A 21,112-nucleotide genomic window follows, 5' to 3' on the forward strand; every position below is an offset into this window, starting at 1 on the left:
AGTGATTTAGCTTTAGATGAAAGTTCAGTAACATGTAACTGTACATGTAACTGAGCAGTAACATTTAAAATCTCATCTACCTGGTCAAAGCAGTAAACCCTTCAATGTTCTAGTGTTTTACTCAACACAGACCTACAGATATGTCCTCTGCTGCAGTGGAACCCTGAGGACGGATGTCTTCCATAGGCTGGCCTGATTGGACATAGTAGAGGAAGAGGTAAATACATTCTGAAGTGCATGCATTGTAGTGAACACTTTGTATGAAATAAAACAAGTATATGTTGGAATTCTTGTTCAAGAAAGGGTCCTGGGCACATCAGTGTGTCATTAACAGGTCGAGAAAGGCTCTGAGCGTTGGTACTTAACCTTCAGAGTGACAGAGTCCTCAGGCACAGGCTGTGCTTTATCTGTGAGCAGAGCTTCATCTTTAACCTTTAGGGCAAATCAGCTGCAATTACTGCGGTATTCCACTGGGCCAGACTTGTGCCTACAGCAACAGTCCTCTTAATAATCAGCAGACAAAATGTAATGTTCTGGACAGAGACTGAAACTTTTTTTAATGTGCGTTTTATTGGACAATTCATTTTTAAAATAATTCTCGGTGCCTGTATTCAGACGATGGTTTTGGGTAAAGAAATCATTCAGCCACGGCATCAGTAGTTTACTTTAAGGACTGCATCAGATGCATTTGGCATTTCCTGACTGAGGCCTCACAACAAACTGTGGCTGCTCTAATTCTTTGGTCTGATTCTTTTTTGTTGGTCGGACTGAAAGCTCATTGTCCCATGGTGTTGTCCCAGAAGCTTGTATTACAAAATTACATCTTCCAGCATTATTAGATCATAAAAAGTAATCAGCTGGTTATTATATTTAGTAAGATGAATAAAACTATGTTGACGGATGACCTTTTGTAAACTTCCTGTTCATTTAAAAGGTGCAATATAGGAACTATTATTTGCACCAAAAATCCTCTTTATCAGCAGCTAGTGAAACACACCATTCATCATCATTATGTTCATTACTGGTCTTCTGCTTTGGGCTGTTGTTGGGATAAGCCAGTGCCTAGACACTGTCTGCTGGACTCTCCCAAACTGAGGTCAAAGCACCACCTTGTCTGAGCTTGAAACTCAGATAAAAAGCTATTGTGAAACACCAGCAGACAAAAATAAAGTTTATGTGATAGTTTCAATGTTAACAGGTGTCATTCCACAACTAAGTTATGCATAATTCAAACTAGGAAGGCTTCGACTTTGTTACCATCTTCTGAGACCTGTATTCACCTCGCAATACCAACAAGCAATCTCCACTAATTCACATAAATAACTCTCGCTCTGTTTGTTTACAATGAGCCACGACCCTCCAAAATCCAGCACCAAAACAACAGCCTCCCCCGACTTGATCTTTTCCTTTTCACCATCACAAATGAAGGCACAAAAGGGAACATTTTCATAATTTATCATCAGAGGTGTGAAAAAAGCCAACATCTATTTTCACGGAAGATTAGATTAGTAGTGGTCCAGGAAATTACTCAAGCAAAAGAAACGTAAAATCAGATTTACCTTTGAAGTTTATGTAAATGGAAGGACATAACAAAGAATATTGAATGTCATGTAGTATTTTTTTAATCATTTAACATTGTCATTATAAAGTTTCTGTCAGTAACTTTGGTGTAAACAATCAAAGCAAATGTTTAGGGGCACAGCCAAAAAGGGGGGCCACATGCTCAGGTGAGCTGTGTCCGGAGTCAATAAACACTAATTCAAATGTACAGTTGATATCTGTCCTTGTGCAAAGCTCCAATCTAAACTCTTGCTCATCTTCAAATACAGCCTAGGACCTGGTGTTTTGTTTTTATTTTTTCAAGCATTTCAAAGGTTAGATAAAACGTAAACTAGTGTAGACTAGAAAGGAAATGGTATGTGGTTTATCCAACATTTCTTAGGAGAGAACCCCCAACCCCCCTTAACATTTAACTTTTCTAGTTTTAAATAAATAAATACCCCTGATTTCTTGTTTTTCTTTTATTATTCTCCATCGTTAGGTCCATGTATTTATTTAAACAATGCGTGTCCTTTGGTGGGCCGTATATAAAATCTTGCTTAGGGCCTCCACGCGCCCTGGTAGTGGGAGGAGTGTGCATACTTTTACTCAAGTAAGAATGCAGTTACTTTCATTAAAAATAAGCAATATCGACCATACTGTAAAAAATATAGTGTCTGTAAACTACAACGCTTGCAAAGTTACTTAATAATTCATTATTTTCACTTGTAATGTATTATCTTATTAAGTCATGTCCTGCTAAACAACTCACACAAACCGCTGATGCTTTTACTATTTAAAAAGTTGGTCGTCGTGTCATGAATTTGTAACACACACACTCAACGTGAATGAGAAATACAGACGAGAATTAACTGGGGAAAGTTTCATCGTGAGAGAGTGCGGGGAGGAAAAGCAGGAAGGAAAGAGTGACGATGAGGACGAAATCTGCGAAACAAATCAGTCCATCTGTCTGTGCGTCCAAGACAAACACAGCTACAGTGTACGGTCACTATGCAACAACGTGAGGAGCAGCCACTAAACAACATAAAAACAGAGTCTGCAGGACATGTGCGATTACAAGAGCAGCGTCAGCGAGAATCCTCCTCATGTGACTGTGAGCTGGCCCTGTACTTCCCTGGATGAAATACACATACACGCCAAGACAACACACAAATACAGCTGTTATCCTGCCACTATGGGAATAAAGTTATGGTGATGTACAAGAGTAATGTTCTCGTCAGTTCCAAGCCTGGATAAACGGAGAGCGATGGGGGGATTATGTAAGAAGAATTGTGCCACAGGTGGAGGAAGTCTGAATAGTTCTTTTATGAATGTATTGTGTTCATAAAAGTAGCCGAGCAGTTTTAAAGTATGTTATTTCCCTTTTCTGATGGATCATATGCTTGTCTCCATTGCTTTGCCTGGAATGTACCACAGTTTGACATTTTCTATTACAAGTCTTGCCAAAAATAATAATAAAACAACTTTGAAAATATGCGTTCTTATGGTGATGCTTATTAATGCTATAGTGCGGAACGTTCAAGGCTAAGTACCATCATCTCCATGGAAACAAGCAACAGAAAAGGTACATATTGCACCTTTATGCAGAGTGATTGAAACATTGTGTTAATTAAAGTAGGATATATTCACTGTCTTCAATTAAGTAAATGTTCGGCTGCATAATTTAAAAGTGAGTGATTTAAATTTCAAAATAAAACTGTCAGTGAAAATGCTGTATGAGGTGAGGACTGTGGCTTCCAGGTAAATCCTCGGGTGTTCGTACATGTTCGTACTATGAACATGAGGATAAACAGAGACAAGCTTCTCTTTTCAACAAGACATCTCAGTTATGTCTTTCAAAATGAACTGAAAGAAAAAAGAAACAGATAACGCTACTTCTCAAATATATCCGACACCAGTATCTCGCAAACATAACTGTGTTTAGTTGTTGTCAAGGCGTCATCATATCTCCAAAGAGCAACAAACCTCATCCACAAGACTCATCAAGGCTTCACATGGCGGATTTAACTCATTCAAGAGTTAAGGCACGTTCACTGAGTGTAGCAGAGAATTACTGTCCTATCTAGACATGAATGTATTTGCACCGTATTTTTGGTAAATATATGCTTTGGTAAATTAAAACACACTATACTGACATACACAGAACTCACCTCACAGAAGTTTCACTGAGTTTCCAAACTAACCCGAGTTATTTGACAACCTGCTCCTTGTTTCACCTGTAAAAGCTTTTTCCACCGTTAACTGTTAATGAGTGGAAACTTGACGTAACCTGTGAGTGGACTTGTACACAGCAGAGGCTTTTAACCTGCTACTTGTGTCATTCATTCATTACATTTGTGGGACATCACTGTTATTTGTGATGGTAATAAGTATATGATAAATTAATACATAATTCACTTAAAATTAAGCAATATTTTTGTTTATCTCAACAAGAAGCAACAGATTAGCCACCATTCAAAATGTATAGTAATGTTAAATAAAGCACATGCAAAATAATACAAAATAAACACATTATTTTATGAGGTGCCCTGCTTTTTCTAAATATTTGAAAGAACTCCTCCCTTCACCTCGAAGTGTCATAAGTACTGTAAAAACTTCACGGACGTGCTGAAATGCACTCTTGTACTGTTCTATTTACAGTGGTTAGTTTTTCAACAGGACGTGAGGCTCGGAGTGGCGGCTCGTGCATCTGCGCGGGGCGTTCAGGCTTGTCAGGTGCAGCAGCAGTAGATCTCCAGCCTGTCAGCGGTTTCCATATTCCACACAGCTCAATCAGGATCTGACAGTGCAGTTTAGGTCACCAGCGAGGGGCAAAGATGGACATTATACGTTCATTACATTACATTTTATTGTTATGTACAGCTGTTTGTTCTGTATTCTTTTTTCAGGAGCATAAACTTTCAGGTTAAGCAGGTTGCCCTCTAATGAGAGGGTTGGTGGTTTGGATCCAATGCTTCGTACATAACCTTAACTCACATTGCATGCTTCACTCTGCACAAAGCTAGTTCCAACATGAATGTGTAAAAAGCTACTAAATAATTCACTCTGCGGACTCGAGATAGGGTTGGGTGATATTGACCAATACGAATATCTCAAAATGTTTTTGCCTCATCTTAGTAACAATATGTCAGGTGATATTTTAACAATGCATCAGGAATGTGCTAAAATGTGCCTGTAAATGTCTTGATTGAGGTTCAAGTATCGCACAATGTGTAAATGGACCATGAAATGAACCACAAAATAGCAAAAATATCACTTTATTCTCGGATGATGGATTTCACAGACATTTTAATTAGGTATAGACGATGTACTTGATATTCTAATTTTGCATATCTCCAGAACAATTACAATTATCCACTTGTAACTAAACTACACAAAACAAAACTATAGGCTATGTTTTTGGTGAAGTACTTAAACACATCACTGGATTCTGGCCAAATATACAGTACGTGTCAGTCGCCTAGAGCTAAATAAACAACAAACTTACTCTTCGGGCGAACATACTTTCACCACTCGTAAAGTCACATATGCTATACACATGCTAGACCAGGTTTTAACCACATCTCCAAATAAACACTGTCAAATAAGTCACATTCCTGAACTGTGGGCGCAAATCTTCAGGCTGGGAGGAAGTGTCAGGGCCAGATCAATCACGGCCTTGTTTTCTCTGGGACAATCATTTTGGTGCCCTAGTCCTTCCCATTGACTTGACATGACATTAGGGATCAATTACAATGAGTAATGAGTCATTCCGGGTCAAAGGGGGCGATGGGTAGCCTTGAGTCAACACGTGAGGGTAAACTGTAGATATGTTGGGACGCCTGGGTGATCAGCAGCGCTCACAGTGGAGGCCAAACCCATTTTATTATTTGTACTATTCCTAGCTAGCACGCTTAATTCTTTTTAAATACACAATAAGCTTAATAGATATCCCCTTTTGCATTTTCCCAAAACATTTAGTGTGCAGTATGTATTTTGTATTTGGTCTGTATGGTCATAATGATAGTCAAAAGTATCCTGGCGAGCAACTGGAAGTGACACAAATGATACTGGATCGCGATACATTACATCAGTCCTTTTAAAATGTATCACCACCAAGATTTTCTGTTGCTATTTCCTAAACCACAATGACTAAACCATACGAAGAGGGGGAGCACCGCACTTTAACTGTGACTAATACTTGAACACACACTTTGAGTCTAGACGCCTTATCTGGCTCTTGTAATGAATGAATGAATGAATGAATGAGCGACCAGGTGTAGGTTAAACTCTGAGCGGTTAAGGTCACTTTATGAGCCATATCTTCTCACTTAATCCTCTGGAATAACGTCCAGAGAAGAGCTAAGAGGGAACTAAATAATTACCACATTTCCACAAGGCCAGACGGAGCCAAGGCAGGGATTGTGGGATGAATAACACCCTTTCCAAATACTTCATGTCAGATGCAATTCTGAGTGAGAATCTGCAACACTTTTTGCCAGCGCATGATTCATTTCCACTGGATTTAATAGTGGAGAAAATACTACACTGTAAATTTTGTAATGAGGGAAAAGGAAATCTTTTGGTACATGTACTAACATGGTCTGGTAAGATTTATGGTTAAAGAGATGGATGATAAAAGCACATGGAAAAGATGACCACACAGGAAACAAGGGGTAATTTCTTGAGACTTGAAAAAATATTATTAAGTCTTTTTTAATATTGTAAAGAATTACTATCAGCACACTGTAATTTTGTCATAAAATGGCAAATAAATATGCATATTGAATCTATAATTAAACAAAAAAATACAGCATTTTACAGTATTGTCTTAATGTGTATGTTATTTTCAAATGTACAGATACATTAAAACGACCATACAATTATCAATAATCTTATGAACGAACGATAACTCCAGTCATTAAAACAAGGCAAGTGCACAATAAAAGCACAGACATTTTCATCAATGAGAAGTTAGTGCACAAGAAATAAATCTTTCATAAATCGTTCAAATTAATGTTGTTTTTAGCAACAAACTACAAACACAATTTCTGCCCATTTGATTAATAGTGTTGTGTTTCACCTTAACTCTAGCACCAGTTGCTTCAGAGTAAAATTTCAAGATTTCTCTAAGTCATTATTGGTCTATTTTTACATGGTTGTGTCGAAGGTGACTCCATGTTTGTTGAAGAAGTCTGTGAAGTTCTTGTCGTGAAAGTTGATCTGAGATTCCTGCTGCATTTGGAGCGTCGTGGCGTCACGAGGTCCCCGCGGCCAGGAAGGATGTTGACATAGATTCTAAGGCAGAGCGCTCCGAGTCACGAGCGCACCTTAAAACTGGTGTGGGGTACGCTCTGGCGGGACACTTGAAAGAGCAGTCAGGTGGGACATTCCCTGTTTGAGGAGCGGAACAGCATGCCGGAGGAGAAACCGCACACGTTCCAAGTGTGGGGCCACCAGAGTGTCCGAGTCACCTTTCACCTCTTGTCTGAGCACTTTTGGCATGGCAAGTGAAAAATGAGTGGGAAGTCCAAATATGTAGAGGACTGTCAAGTTCATAGGCGGTTCTCTTCAGCGATATAACAGGATATGCTTTTTGATCAGTGTCCAAGTGCTACAATCGACAACGACAAGTCTGACGCCCACGGAAAGGTTTCAAAAAGGCAAAAAGATTTACAAGGCCGTTTAATTCTGTAATTTGTTCAGTGTCGTTCCCTAAAACAGTGGTTCTCAAGCTTTTAAAACCCAGCACCACCTCAAAAACAAAGGAAAAAGGGCTGAAATGGATCAACATCTTGACACATCAGCTGTTTCCTGTTTATCAACACATGGAAGCTGCGTCTAGACCTAAAATATTATATTTACAGTGCATAATGCATATAACATTATACAAACCCAATGCATTAGATAAAGGGACATGACAAAGCGATGTAGAGGCTCAGAAAAGTGAAATACCTAATAACAGTTTGAGAACCACTGCCATAAAGAGACGTTACCACACTGCAGATAATGTTTCAGAAAACCATATAAACACCACTTCTGGGTATTTGTAGACCTGATAACACCCAGAGTGTTACATAATATTGCACAGAAAATGGTTAAGGGCACATAGCAACAATACTTGAGTTGTTGAGTGAGTGAGGAGAGGACAAGTGTCTCTTTGTCTCAGGCGCTGGAAAGCATGGTGGATGTGAAGATCTGCTGCAGGATTTGGGGGATCTGCTTTGTGTCCATGGCAACAAAGGATCTGCCAGCTGGAAGTGTCTTCTGTAGCCTGGAATACAGAATAGTAACATGGTTTATTTACATGATTTTATATGTAAACTCTGTTCTAAATGTCTCTTAATTGTGTCAAGATATTATACACAATTAAGGCAGCAGTTGCCTCGATGGGCTTCCCAGAATAGTTGAGTTAACAAACAGAAAGTCAGAGAATAAAGAGAAAGTTTGAAGAAACAGTTATTAGCAGATTAAGAACAAATATTGTTCCAATACCATTCCAAAGCAATTCTATATCCATTTTGAAAGTAACAGACAATCATGGGCTTCACTTAAAATAAAGTTATTTTCACCCCTTTTCTTTTTTTTAATTTTCCACTCTGTTGGCAACACATTGGACAACTTAAAGTATATTGTACCTACATTATTAATTTGGAGATAGAACTGAACATGTCTGACTTGTCTTTTGCACAATTTTAATCAAAGTCATAAGCTTCCAGCTTCTGAAGATTCGTCTTATGCAACAGTATCTAATCATTTATGGTATGGTAATGTTCTTCACACACATTCATCCTGCAGCTATATCTCTCTTTTGGAGGTGAACAGAATGTGAGAAGCAGATGATCGTCATTCTCACACTCTAAAACTCATGACCACATTCAAACAGTAAAGAAAGAACTGAGCCCACAAACCATGACAGAGATGTTTATCAGGCAGAAAAGAGGAGACTGGAGCTTAAGAGTTTTAACAGAAGACTATTTAAACTGTTCCTTCTTTTGATTCAAATACTTGGACAGGAGTAGGAGTCAAAACCACAGTGGGACTTAATTATATAATTTAAAATTGGTAGCTTGTAATATTGTATTAGTTTTTAAATAGAAAACATCATCTCGTATCTTCCACATCAACAACTTCTCACCTTTCAGCCTGGTCGCCCAGGGATCCAATAAAGATTGCGAAGGCGTTGACCTGAGGGTCTGAGGTCAGGACACTAGAAAAGCGCTCGGGTTGGATCCCGTAACGCTCCAAGTTGGCATCACTCAGCACCACCACAAAGTGCTCGTCGGCCTCCTCTTTCGAGAGCTCCTTGATACTGGCCTCAGTCCCTTCCAGAGTGTAGTCTCCACTCATGCAAAACTGTGCATGAGCGAGCATCGTCTGTGGGGGCACGATATTAGACTCATTCATTTCAATTATTGAACAAAATAACTGTAAAGAGGATATTGAAGTTTGTACCTTTAGAACTTTTAGTCTTTCCTTGTTATTTTTAGGGACTTTGTCGTTTCTAACCAGCTCGATGTCATATCCATCACCCGAGTGACCCATGATGTCATACTGCAAACATGAAGGGCAGAAACTTTATACACAGAAGAATACCTACTGAAATACTGTTCTTACATCCTCATAAGACAATCTATTGCCACCGTGTTGTTTGTAAAAGGTTAATTATTGAATACAAAAAGCACATATCAATCCATTGTACTAAAGTACGATGCTAAGATGTTTAAGTTATGTTAATTACATGGAGTTTCTAGACAAAGTTATGAATATGAGTGAACTGTGTATCAGTTGCACTGAACAGTGTTAAAGAAAGTGAGCGTGCCATCCATACTGTCAGTCCAACTGCTTACATCACCAGACTGGGTCTGACTGGCTCCATGAGCTCAGCTATATCAGGACACACATATTATGTATATAGGCTATTTCTAATAGAGCCAGTTATGACTGTGGTTGTAAACGGTATGCGACAGTGTGTCTCATCTGTTCATATCACTGTTGCCGTGTAGAAATGTTTCAGATATGAGATAAAAACATATTTTTCAGTGTTAATGTTATCAATCAGATTCGTCAAAAATAAAGGTCAGTTTCTATTCAAGAATGTCTTGAATGCTGAAGTGTGACACTGATACTTGATTGGCTTAAGTGTCAGGGGCCAAGAAGTCTGTCTCCGTTAGTTTTTTAGACTCTCACTTGTCTCACACACCTCTTTCCATTTGCTCTTGGATCTTTCTTTTAGAAAATTAGTCACATTTATTTTAGAACTCTAGTCAGAAAAGGTAGCGTGACCTCGTTTAATATTAGGTGAGGCTTTACAAGTGTCTGTGGCATTTTTACCTTGAACTTGTCCTCATAGCTCTCCAGGGCCTCCATGACCATGCACACGGCCGCCATGGACCGCTCCAACCGTCCGTCCATTCCATTGAAGCGATACATACTGCCGGACACGTCAGCTAAAACACGCAATCGCTTTGGCTTTTGCTGAGGAGTTCCAGGCTTTAGAAGGCAAATGAGGACACAAAAGTACAAACAGCAGTTATCACAACACATTGAATGAAAAATACTAAAACACAATAATAGGTAAGTAAGTATACTTTGGACAGAGTTTTGTTTGATGTATCGGACTATCCAGAATAAAAGCATTCAAAGAGGGTGCAATTATTTCATAGTAGACATTTGGGTCAGACCAATAATATGCAATGCTTGGAGCTAAAAAGGTAAAGCTAAATATTATGCTTGGTGTGTATGATTAGTACGGACGCCCATATGACAAAGAAAAGCATGCGTGTGTGAGAAAATGACAATCTAAAGACCACTGGAATGTTCTGTCTGACTGTTGAGGTCAAAGTTATGCGTCGAGCCTGGGAGTGGCGTGTTTGTGGGTGGGGCAAAAAGTAACAAAATGCAAAAAGTAGTTCAAGTAAACAGCCACAACCTCTGGGTCCAGCTCTCCTCTGCGTTTATAAATAGCCTTCTCTCCAGTCAGGCCGTCAATGATCTTCGCATCGTCCAGTTCGCCCAAAGCCTGGTTCTTTAGCCACTGTCGCTCTTTGCCTTTGGCCTAAAAGCAAAACAAACACCAGACAACAATTAGCATGGAATTGTGTTTTTTCAGTGAGCAAAACAAAAACTGTCTGCAGAACATGAACAACCACAAAAACAAAGCGTATTCACAACTTCTAGCTCATGTATTTAATTTCTTCGTCTGTATCTCTGCCCTCAATTGCCTCAGGTTCAGGGAACTGGATCACTTTCCCTGCATATTTGTATTGGAAAGTGGAGGAAGCCTATTTAATTACACAAAATATGGTGAACAAAAGCGGTAACTCAACTGCCCTCAGCCACACCCACCACGAAGAGCACAAAAACGACAATGCCCACTTGTTAGAGCAGTAATGTATATATTTCCCTTGAGACATCAGGCTGAACATTAGACAAGGCGTGTGGCAGGAGCATCGAATACAGACATGTTTATTATCTTTTAATATGATGAAAATGTGAATAGTATAAAATGCTACAGGCAGGAGAAAAATAACATTGCACCTCAGAATCTACAAAGGCCCTGTCTGAATTAGCACACAGTTACATTATTTATGATACTATTGGGCTTTTTTCTGTTTTAAAGTTCTAAGCGATTGTTAAATGTGGTTAAGAATCTTTTTGCAAACAAAGGCATATTATCGTTGGGTCATTGTCTTGCTCTTCCGGTCTGTATGCCTTCCTCAGCGCAATTCTGGTCAATTCCCAACGTAACACGTGATAAAAGCCGGCCCTACTGTTTATATCAAGTAACGCCGGCAATTGTTGAAAGATAAATTGAAAGGGCTTTCCCTCAGGCTAGACTACAGCAGATCGAAACAATACTCGTGACGTTACAGAACGCCTGCCAGCGATGATTATAAGTGTGTGTGTGTGTGTGTCTGTGTGTGTCTGTGCGTGTGTGGGAGGGGGGCTTCCTAAATCACTCCTCAGGTATGATCAAAAATAACATGACTTCAGAGAGAACAGTGGACTGTATAGGCATGTCCTGGGGGCCAGTGAAACGCATACAAACAATGTCACATTTTCATGCGTTAAGTGGCAGTTGTGGCGTGGGCACAAACACCTGGATGAGAAAACAAAACACCCGACATGCAGGTCCACACACCTGGGGGGAATATAAGAGCACAGCTTAGAAGACTGCTCTGTAATCATTCTTATGTGCATCATTTTTCTCTCACGAACACTCAAGCACAATGAACACGCGTCCCCTGAGACGCCCAAAACAAAAGCAGGAAAAAGATCCAGAAAAAAAAGGCAAAATCACTGGAGTCATTCTAGGGACAGTACAACACGTGAACACAAGGTGAAACAAGGTATACAATTAACAGTATTTGTACACCAACAATAAGAACTGTTTTGCCGAAAACATGACAACTTTCTATTGGTTTATATTTCCTATTGGCTATTGGTTGTAGACACCGCCGTACTTATTCTTATTATGGAATTTAGAAATCCCGATTTTTTGCAGAATGGTTAAAGGCAGTATGGACGATTTTTCGGCGATTTGAGAACGCAGGCGGAAGTGCGCATGCGCACTCCCCCGTGCGGACCGATACAACACACACACGTGCGTTTGTTTATTAGCGCAACGGAGCGCAACGGAGCGCATCGCATCGCTCGTCTCCCGTAGATTTCTGTCCACTTCTGCGTCAGCTCGAACTGTCTTTCTCCGTCTTCATTTTGCCCCGTACACTGAGGGAACTATATTATGATAGATCCATGCGCTTAGGCACGCGGAAACGTGGGGACGAGCCTGACGCGGCTGCAGGTGAGCGATAGGTGCGTTTTATGATCGATACGTGGCAGGACTAATGATTTATCCACGCCACAAGGAAATATGACAAAAAATTTGCTGAAAAAAATCGTCCATACCACCTTTAATATGAACCTAAATTAGTCAATACAAATTCACAAATATAAAGCGTGCCATGTACCTGTAAACTGTCGAGTATGATGCGCAGAGACTGCACTTGGCGTCTGACAGCACTGGAGAAGCGCTCGTACATTTCAGCGTCATATTCACTCATGTTGATCTCTTTTAATCTGAGGAGAAAATAAGAAGTAGTAAATATAAAAACATTAATGTAAAAACACATTCACCATTTTCTGCCACAACCTATTAGGGACTGAAGTTGGCTTGAGAGCTTAGCAAGATACTGTATATGAGCCATAATACATTGTGGTTGGAGGACCTGTCAATCAAATTTAAGCTAAGCTAAGATAAGATAGCCTTTATTTTTTTTGGAAATTTCTGGGTTGCAACACAAGTAGGTACAGAAGTAAAAGAACAGATAACTTATAGAAAGCTTTAAGGAAAAAAAAAACTCTTAATAGAAAAACTCTTATATTCTTAATAAAAAGTTAAAAATGAATAAATAATAATAATAATAATAATTTAAAAATAAAAATAGTCCTAACAAAAGTCTATCTAAGTCCTCTTTAAGTGGCATAGGCGCTGACCCGCTCCATACACCGACATACACCGTACAGTCACAGGGAAAAGTTCATTACAAAAGTCTAACAAAATTGTTTCATTTGTTTTTTAGGTCATAATTTCACCAAAAGTGAAGTAACTTTCTTTAATGTCACAGTGCAGCTGTGTAAATATAGGTGCCTCAACTTTATCTCAGGTGTGGGAAACGGGACCCCGATCCCGTACGTGTGATGGGGCGCTTTTCCATGTGTAAAGACCCATACGAGACAATCAGACCATGACACAGCAAAGTGGTGAACAATGAGCTCAAAAAAGCTTTTACTTAATGTGTCATGTCTCGTATCAAACCAGCTTGTACAGGGTCTGCACATTGTTTAGGCTGCGGTGGTATCAGCAGTGCAATCACAAGCTCTGGACTCCTTCACTCTGGAGACTCCAGGCAGTTTACCAACACACAGTTTGTAGGGTGTGACCAGCTCCCTCAAGCAAACACTTAAAGTCAGAGGATATGATTGTATACGCTATTATCCTGTACGACTTAGTATGTGGCATCCACTCTTATATCTGTTTTACACCAAACAACAAACAGCAAAGTACTTTAATAGGGCTTTCATGGAACAACAATAACATACTAAAACAGTGACTAAATAGAATATGAATCTAATTATTAAAATACTAGTTCTGGACACTTTTTTTTTAGGCACCGTCACCACAAATGAGATAGCAAAAAATAACATTATGATTCTGTTTTGTCATTTTATTTAACATTTTATACAGAAATAGTACCAGAAAGTGACAGTTCTAACACCAGTACTAAAAATCAGGTATTGTTCAAGTACTGGTGGCCAAAAATATTGAACTGTACTCAGCCCTATGACTGTATCTGTAGCTCACACGCAGCAGAGCTTTACAAGTCGCCCCACACATTCCTCTGCCTTGTGTGTTTGTGTGTATGTGTGAGGATGTGCAGAAGAGCATGTGGGCAGTGGACGCCCTGGCCAGTGAGTCCAGCTATTTTCTTTGAATTCCTCAACTGTTACTTAAACGAGAAAAAAGGGGCATGAATGAAGGAAAAGACAAAACACAGGGAGAGGCAGAGCTATTTGGATGGAGGTGGAGACTGAGATTTCACACAAAACAACCACAAAAACAAGGGTGCACCACTCCCTCCAGCTTATCACAGAACAAACTATTGACAAAGCTTTCCACTTTAGAACATTAACAGTAACTTATTAGATTAGAAGTACAAAATGTGCATGCTGCTTCTTTCTTTAGGTGGTACTCTGAAGATTAATGTTGTTTAATGAGGGATTTCTGGTCTTCAAAGTGACCTCACAGCCAGTTTTCTAGTTTCTTCTTATATTCTAAGGATAGGACCCTTTTATAGAGCATGTTTATGTCATTTTCCTTATATAATTGATTTAGTTAGTTTGCACATAGCTTATATATATTTTTGTTTTGTAAAGGTGTGCTATATACTGTAACTTTTCTAATGAGAAAGTCTTCATGGAGATGTTACTGCTTTGCCTGGACTGTTCCAGAATATAGCATTAAATCAATCTCAGACAGATGAATCGCAACTAATTAATTATTCAAATAATCATACAATGAACTGAAAAAGGAGGTTTTATGACTCAGCTTGTGCAGTAATTACTTGAAAATGTGTAAATATTTAGCGTCATCTGGGCTATTTTTGTAAAAAATCTAATATTCACCAGACTTTTGTGATCGCAATAACTAATCTATAAGCAAAATAATTGTTAGCTGTATTCAAGCTGGTAGTCGTCTCTATTTCATGTGTAAAACTCACATACAGTTTATAATTAGGTGACAGCTTTGTTTTCAGTCTCTACTTACAGTATAAAGTGAGATAAACGGCAGGTGAATCTGAAGAAAGCCAGTGGCAGCTTGACTTCACACATACTTCAGCCTGTTTCTGCCTGTGCCTGTAGGTTCAAGGGCTTATGGAATAATCTTTGATTGATGCTTGACCTGGAGCTAAGACAACACTGCACATGCTTCCACACATTTTATATGAAGAAAATGTCAACCTAAGGAATAAAAACAGTAAAACAGGCTGGGGTCTGTTTCTAAAAAAGGAACTCAGTGATATGGGGCTGGGAGTAAAGATATGACATGTACATGCAGGATTTTCAATAGGCTTAGAAGGACTTAACGAGACAAGTGGATGACAGGTATAGATAAATAAACAGGAGACGATGCCGCAAAATGGAGTAAGATAAACAAAAGTTTGGAGATGTTGTCCATGTTTTGTGAAAGCTTCAGTGTATGATCTCATGGGAAAAGGGCAAGTGGAGAAAACCGGACAGTTTGAACATAAAAAGCACAGAGGGGCCCTTTATGGCGGAGCTAGGGATAGTGGTGCCCTCTTCACCCCTCACTCTCACATTTGTGGGAGCATACACTTGCATTAAGCCCAGCATGATTAATTGGTGGCTTCTTCCTGTTTTACCAGAAACGAGTTGTGAATTTGGGAAGACGGTTTGGGCTTGGAAGTGGTGTAGATGGACAATATTAAAAGCTCACATACACAACAACATCTGTCCTTTATCATGGAGACAGCTTGCTCCTGGGTAAGTGGAAAATCATTGTGAGTGAAGAACATCTGTATAGCTTTAGCCGGTGCTAATGTGGAGCAGAGAAGTTCCCACCTGTCTTTGAAGGCCTTTTCAGCCATTTCACGAGCAGCTTGCCGAACTTCCTCTGGAACCGCATCCTTCTCCGCCTGAGACACCTGGTGCACTTTATGTCCCGCATCAAGACGATATGGGCCTCCTTTACCACCGAGGCCTGCTGTGTCTCTGCCACCTGCACAGAAACACACGCTCTGAGCACTTCATCATTACATTTGTAAAAGAGGTCATTTTGTAGTTTGTTACCTGTGCCGCCAGCCCACTGGTTCCCACCAACATGAGGCGTATTCAGGGGATCGACTTTGCCATGTTTTGGGGCAGAGACATCCATTCCACTATCTCTCTGAACAGTAATCTAAAAAAAATCAACCATCCAATTAACAATGATTAAATGAGTCTTTCTTAGTTTGGATTAGGAGTGGGCGATATTGACAGAGTATACTGATAACGTTAGTCTGTTGATATTTTATCAATCCAACATAAATGTGTTAAAACATGTCTTTAAACTTATTAGTTGAGGTTTAATAATCAGGCAAAAGTGAAATGCCTGTAAAAAAAATAATCACCAAAGTGCAGAAATATCACCTTATACCCTTATTTGAAAGTTTTTTTCTTTCAATTTGTATTAATATAAGCAATATACTAAAGATACACATGTGGCATATCTTCAAAACTACAGTCACTCTATTAGCTATATTTTGATACATTGCCCACCTCTAATCTAAAAATGTCCTTGCATTATCTCAGTTCAGACAATATTTTAACAATGCACTAGGAATGTGCGAAAATAAGTTGTAAAATGTCTTGCAACAGGTTCAAGCTTTACACAAAATGTGACTGGAGCTTATAATTAACCCCAAAAAGGCAGAAATATCACTATTTTGATACTATTTTCCAACCTTTTTTAGAAGCTTACATGTTTCTGATCATTTGGAATCAACATATTGAGCAGTAATTTGTAATAGTTAATTAAAGTCTTCTACATTCACATATCGCCAGAACAACAATTGCAACATTATCAATTTTTGATATATATTTTGATACTTCCCAATCTAGTCTGAATACTATAAAGAAACTTGTACTTTTATTATCTTATCCTAGTGTAACATTTGCACTTGTTTGTTCAATAATAATACTGGAGGCTAGCTAAAACAGCCACAGCAGCGCCTCATCAGAAGAGCTACAGGAGCTATTCTTAGAGAGGATTAGTCTGGTTAGTTTGATGAACCTTTTTAGAAATTACTCACAGGATAATTCCGGGGGAGATGAAGGTGTGATGATGACTTTTCTAAACAGTATGTGCTGTTTCTTCAGCCACATTAACATAATAACACAAGATGAACAAACTGTTGCAATAAAATGAAACTATTTGGTTTGTAAAAGTTCAAAGAATGATTGAATGGTTAAAACACATATCACAAACATTAGGGAGGGGCAATATCTCATGGTTACACAGATATCAGACCAATATTAAACATGTTACATAAGTGAAAAGTTAATTTGTGAAATTGACTCTTTCTTATACATTTGTGGGCTTTGCTTTGGAATATTGAAATCTTAAAACCGGTACAGGCAGATGTTGGCCACAGCAACAAGCCAACTATCTGACGTAGTGGTGTCGGCTCCAAAAAATTTGAATAAAGCCAAAAGATCTCTAGAGGATCCCTAAATACCTTAAGATTCCAACAGCCACAGACATGCAAAAATAAGTAATTGTTTTTTTTAAATTTGGCTGAGATAATCCTCCCTATTTAAAACTTTAATAGTTTTATTTCTACAATAAAAGGAATGCATCAGTCCCAATCCTTGATCACTACTGATTTAAGAAAAACAAATGAAGCTGGTAAAACGTCCTGCTTCATGATCACATCTTCTCCAAGTCCAGCTGTGTTGGCAGTGAATTGCAAGCGGAAATCTCTTTTGGCCATCTCTTGCATGACAAAAAGTGATGGTAACGGGGGATGTGCCGTTTAAAGGATTCCTACACGGCTAATTTAAAATGACAAACAGACAATGTGTCCCTTTGACTAAAGCCGATAAGCACATATGCATTTAGTCTTTGCATTACTGTACTGTTGCTAAGGCTCCCCAGGGGTCTGTCTGTCTCGTGGTGTGTCCCAAAACATGATCCACAGTTAACCCCCGGTAACAGGAGAGAGTCCGGTGCCATAGCTGTGGGCTGAGGTAAAAGGGTCAGAGCTTTTGAGCCATTTACGTCACCTTCAGGAGCTCATTTCCACTACTCTCTCATTACGCTCTAATACAAATGCATGGGGCATTTAGGGAGCAGTGGGGGGCGCACCTGATGAAGGGAAAGAGGCTTCAAATGCTTAACTGTGGCAAGACAAACTGTCCCCTGGGGCTCAGCTATCAATCAAATTTGGATCTAGATGGAGATTCAGTCATTCTGTCAATGTTTTTAATGTTGTAAAAAACATGTGGTTTGGAGCAGTGTTCAGAAGAAGAAGTATTTTTTTATTTTTTTAATGTTAAATAGCAGTGATTACAATTATTTATTGTTTTTGTTCAGGAAATCAATATTGAAAGCCATTTCTATTTGTTTTTAATAAGGCAATATACTGTGCAATTGAAAATCAAGATTGATCAATATGAGGAAAACAATTGTGATAAAAATGTTTTTCATAGTGCCCAATCCTACTGTCCTTGTGTGATTATGAATGTGACTGTAGCCGCTTGATATACATGGGTCACTAAACTTTCTCCTGATAATAATGTAGCTATCAAACCAAAACAAGCATATGTACAACTTAGTCTAGCAGGCAACTTATGTCACTAAACTCTATTGGATATTAACACAACTTAATGTTAAGTAAAGTTATATTATAAAGTATTTCCTGCCCTATCATCATCTCCCTGTCATCATGCTATTGCTTACACTGGTGACATAGATATTGCACCCCTTTAACTCCGTCACAACCAGTAAAAGACTGAGTAATGCTCTAATTTTAGGTTTAGGTGAAATAGTGACCAGCACCCTACGATCTTAACTGCGTATTGGGAGTCGGTGTTGATTTCTGCACTTATGGGAAAAGCATGAGTAACTTATGAATGTCCACTGTGATATGTGCCCTTCTCAGTCTTAGTGGGGGCTGCATGGTTTGTCTTACACTTAACACTCTAAACCAGGAAAAGCTCACACCTGATAGTGGATCTTTAGAGCATTTTCTCTTGGATAAGAATGTCACAATTTAAAATTTTAAGATCATTGTGAGAAGAATTATTATTATATTACGATTATTCATAACTAATGACACCATGGCAAAACAACAGTAAAATCCTTATTAAAATTCAAATACATAGATCACAGTTCCTCTGACACTAAATGTGTGAATGATTAAGTAAAGTTAATGTAACAAAAAAAACACCATGTATAGATATATTTTTTTTAGGATTGTAAATTGTATAATCTCCTAATAATCTTGACATCCCTCATCCTGTATAATAATCATTTAGAAAAAAGGAAAAAGGTTTGCAAAACAAATTAAAACACTATTCAAAATATAAATGTGTGAAAACGGGTCACTGGAGAATACTCCATCTTTATGACTGTGAGAATAAATCTGTGTTTGAGCGACTGAATTCGACCACTGAGTTTCCCCCACTGTCTCATCTGAAGTCCACGCCCTGTCTTTTAGGATTAATAGGCTCATAAATTTGTGATTCTGGCTTTAAGACGACGGCAGATGTGGAGTGATTTAAGAGCCAAGGCCTCAGTGTGTGCCCCAGTGTGAACTTGAGGGTGTGTGTGTGTGTCAATGAATCAATACAAGTCTGTGCAAGCGCACTTGAATATTTGTATCCATAAAGGAGAAGGATAAGACTGTTAAGTCCAAATTTATGCTCAAACAAGTAGTGTGTATGAACCATAAAATATACTTGCTTTATGTTCACTCTTAAAGGTGCAATATGTAACGTTTCTGTGTGTGCACCAGAATGTTACACAGTATAACATTAAACTTAAATATCTAGCTAGAATTTAATTAATTAAAGGTGGTATTATTGCTAAAAAATGTCATTAAAAACATAGGGTAACTTGGCCTGGATTTGCCACTTGCTTGTCTCCATGGAGATAGATACTTTTAAAGCATTCTTGGCAAAGCAGTACAATCTTTACAGAGACAACACTGTGGCCTTCCCTCCACCAGAAAAGTTACGCAGTGAACCTTTAACAAAAACTTGTAAATATACATTTACACAACACTCTCATTGAAGTGTCCTGGCCACTTTGGAGAGGTGAGCTGAAGGACACAGTGCTCATGTGGTGACAAGGCTAAATTAAACAGGATTTCTCTGCTTCTAGTGAAGACTGATGCCTCCTGTCCACGTGTGTGTTTGTGAGTGGATCATGATCATGTCAACGGTGCTGTAATGGAGCGATTTCACATTGACGGATGTGAAGAGCTTTAGAGTGCGCTGTTGAACGGGCCACAGCAAGTATCTGCATGTAAAGTCTGTGTACACCAATCTAAAACTAAATCTGTGCAGAATACTGTAGCTGCCAAATAAACACCAAATAAAAAAGAGACAAGATTTGTGACGATTGGGTAAAATTTGATAAATCTTTTCTATATTTTATGTTTTCTAGATTTACAAGAACAAAATAAAACCATAACTAGACTAGGAGTAAAATAGGTCTAAAGTGCACCATCAAATCTAAATCAAATAAAGGTTTTGTAAATCGTGTCTTTGTACTTTCACTGAAGGAAATAATTATGGGTCTTACACAAGATGTTTTTTTCCCTTTCTATGTTGTTTATTAGTTGTAGTTTGGAAGAAGACAATGCAAGGATTGTTGGGCTTATTGCACAACATATACTAACTATAGTAGCCAAGTTGTGCAAATTTTTACATACAGTTAATAGTGCATAGAGTACCTTATAGTAAGGTGCTATATATGTTTTATACAGTGGGGTCAGTGTTATTTGCAGGGCGCTAACACAGAGCACAGGGAGACTCTGTCTAAGTTTGACCTGCAGTGCACTCAAGGAGCCCCATCAAAGAAGAGTTGACTACTGAGGAATCTACGCCAGAAAAAAATGGTCTGCAGTATGTTTTGCAGGTGTGCAGGTGTGTAGCGATTGGGAAATTTAACAAATATTGACTTATACCCCAATAAACGGTAAAAGAAAAGTTCTGGATTTTTATGTGTTATTCTAAATAGTATAATATTCAACATAACAACAAGCTAGGAGCCAAGACTCCATTGAATAATAATCTCAACGGGACTTTCCTGATTAAATAAAGGTCATATAAAAAAAAGAAAAGAAAAAGTTGCATTCAGTTTTTGTTTCTTGTAACAATGTCGCATGTTGACTTTTTGGTTTTTAGATGCCAGGATAAGATGTCCTCTTTGGAAGGTTAAAGCTGAAGAAATTGGCTGATTGTGGTCAGCATGTGGGCCCCTCAACAATACTGCCTTAGTGTT

General features: G+C 38.7%; 1 protein-coding gene across 1 annotated transcript in view; it reads right to left on the reverse strand.

Annotated features, from left to right (window-relative positions):
• Nucleotides 1-6,282: 6,282 nt before the first annotated feature.
• The window catches only part of vwa8 (von Willebrand factor A domain containing 8), a 37,121-nt gene continuing 22,291 nt past the window's right edge, over nucleotides 6,283-21,112 (reverse strand). The window contains exons 38-45 of the mRNA XM_072444927.1: nucleotides 15,913-16,021; nucleotides 15,685-15,841; nucleotides 12,513-12,621; nucleotides 10,472-10,597; nucleotides 9,874-10,032; nucleotides 8,995-9,093; nucleotides 8,678-8,916; nucleotides 6,283-7,813 (exon numbers count right to left, since the gene is read on the reverse strand). Coding sequence (XP_072301028.1) covers nucleotides 7,705-7,813; nucleotides 8,678-8,916; nucleotides 8,995-9,093; nucleotides 9,874-10,032; nucleotides 10,472-10,597; nucleotides 12,513-12,621; nucleotides 15,685-15,841; nucleotides 15,913-16,021 — 1,107 coding nt within the window. The 3' untranslated portion in view covers nucleotides 6,283-7,704. The remainder of the gene's footprint in view (nucleotides 7,814-8,677; nucleotides 8,917-8,994; nucleotides 9,094-9,873; nucleotides 10,033-10,471; nucleotides 10,598-12,512; nucleotides 12,622-15,684; nucleotides 15,842-15,912; nucleotides 16,022-21,112) is intronic.

The sequence above is a fragment of the Eucyclogobius newberryi genome, unplaced genomic scaffold, assembly GCF_026437365.1.
Source record: "Eucyclogobius newberryi isolate DKJ021-1_F unplaced genomic scaffold, fEucNew1.0.hap1 SCAF_14, whole genome shotgun sequence".
In the NCBI taxonomy this organism is placed as follows: Eukaryota; Metazoa; Chordata; class Actinopteri; order Gobiiformes; family Gobiidae; genus Eucyclogobius; species Eucyclogobius newberryi.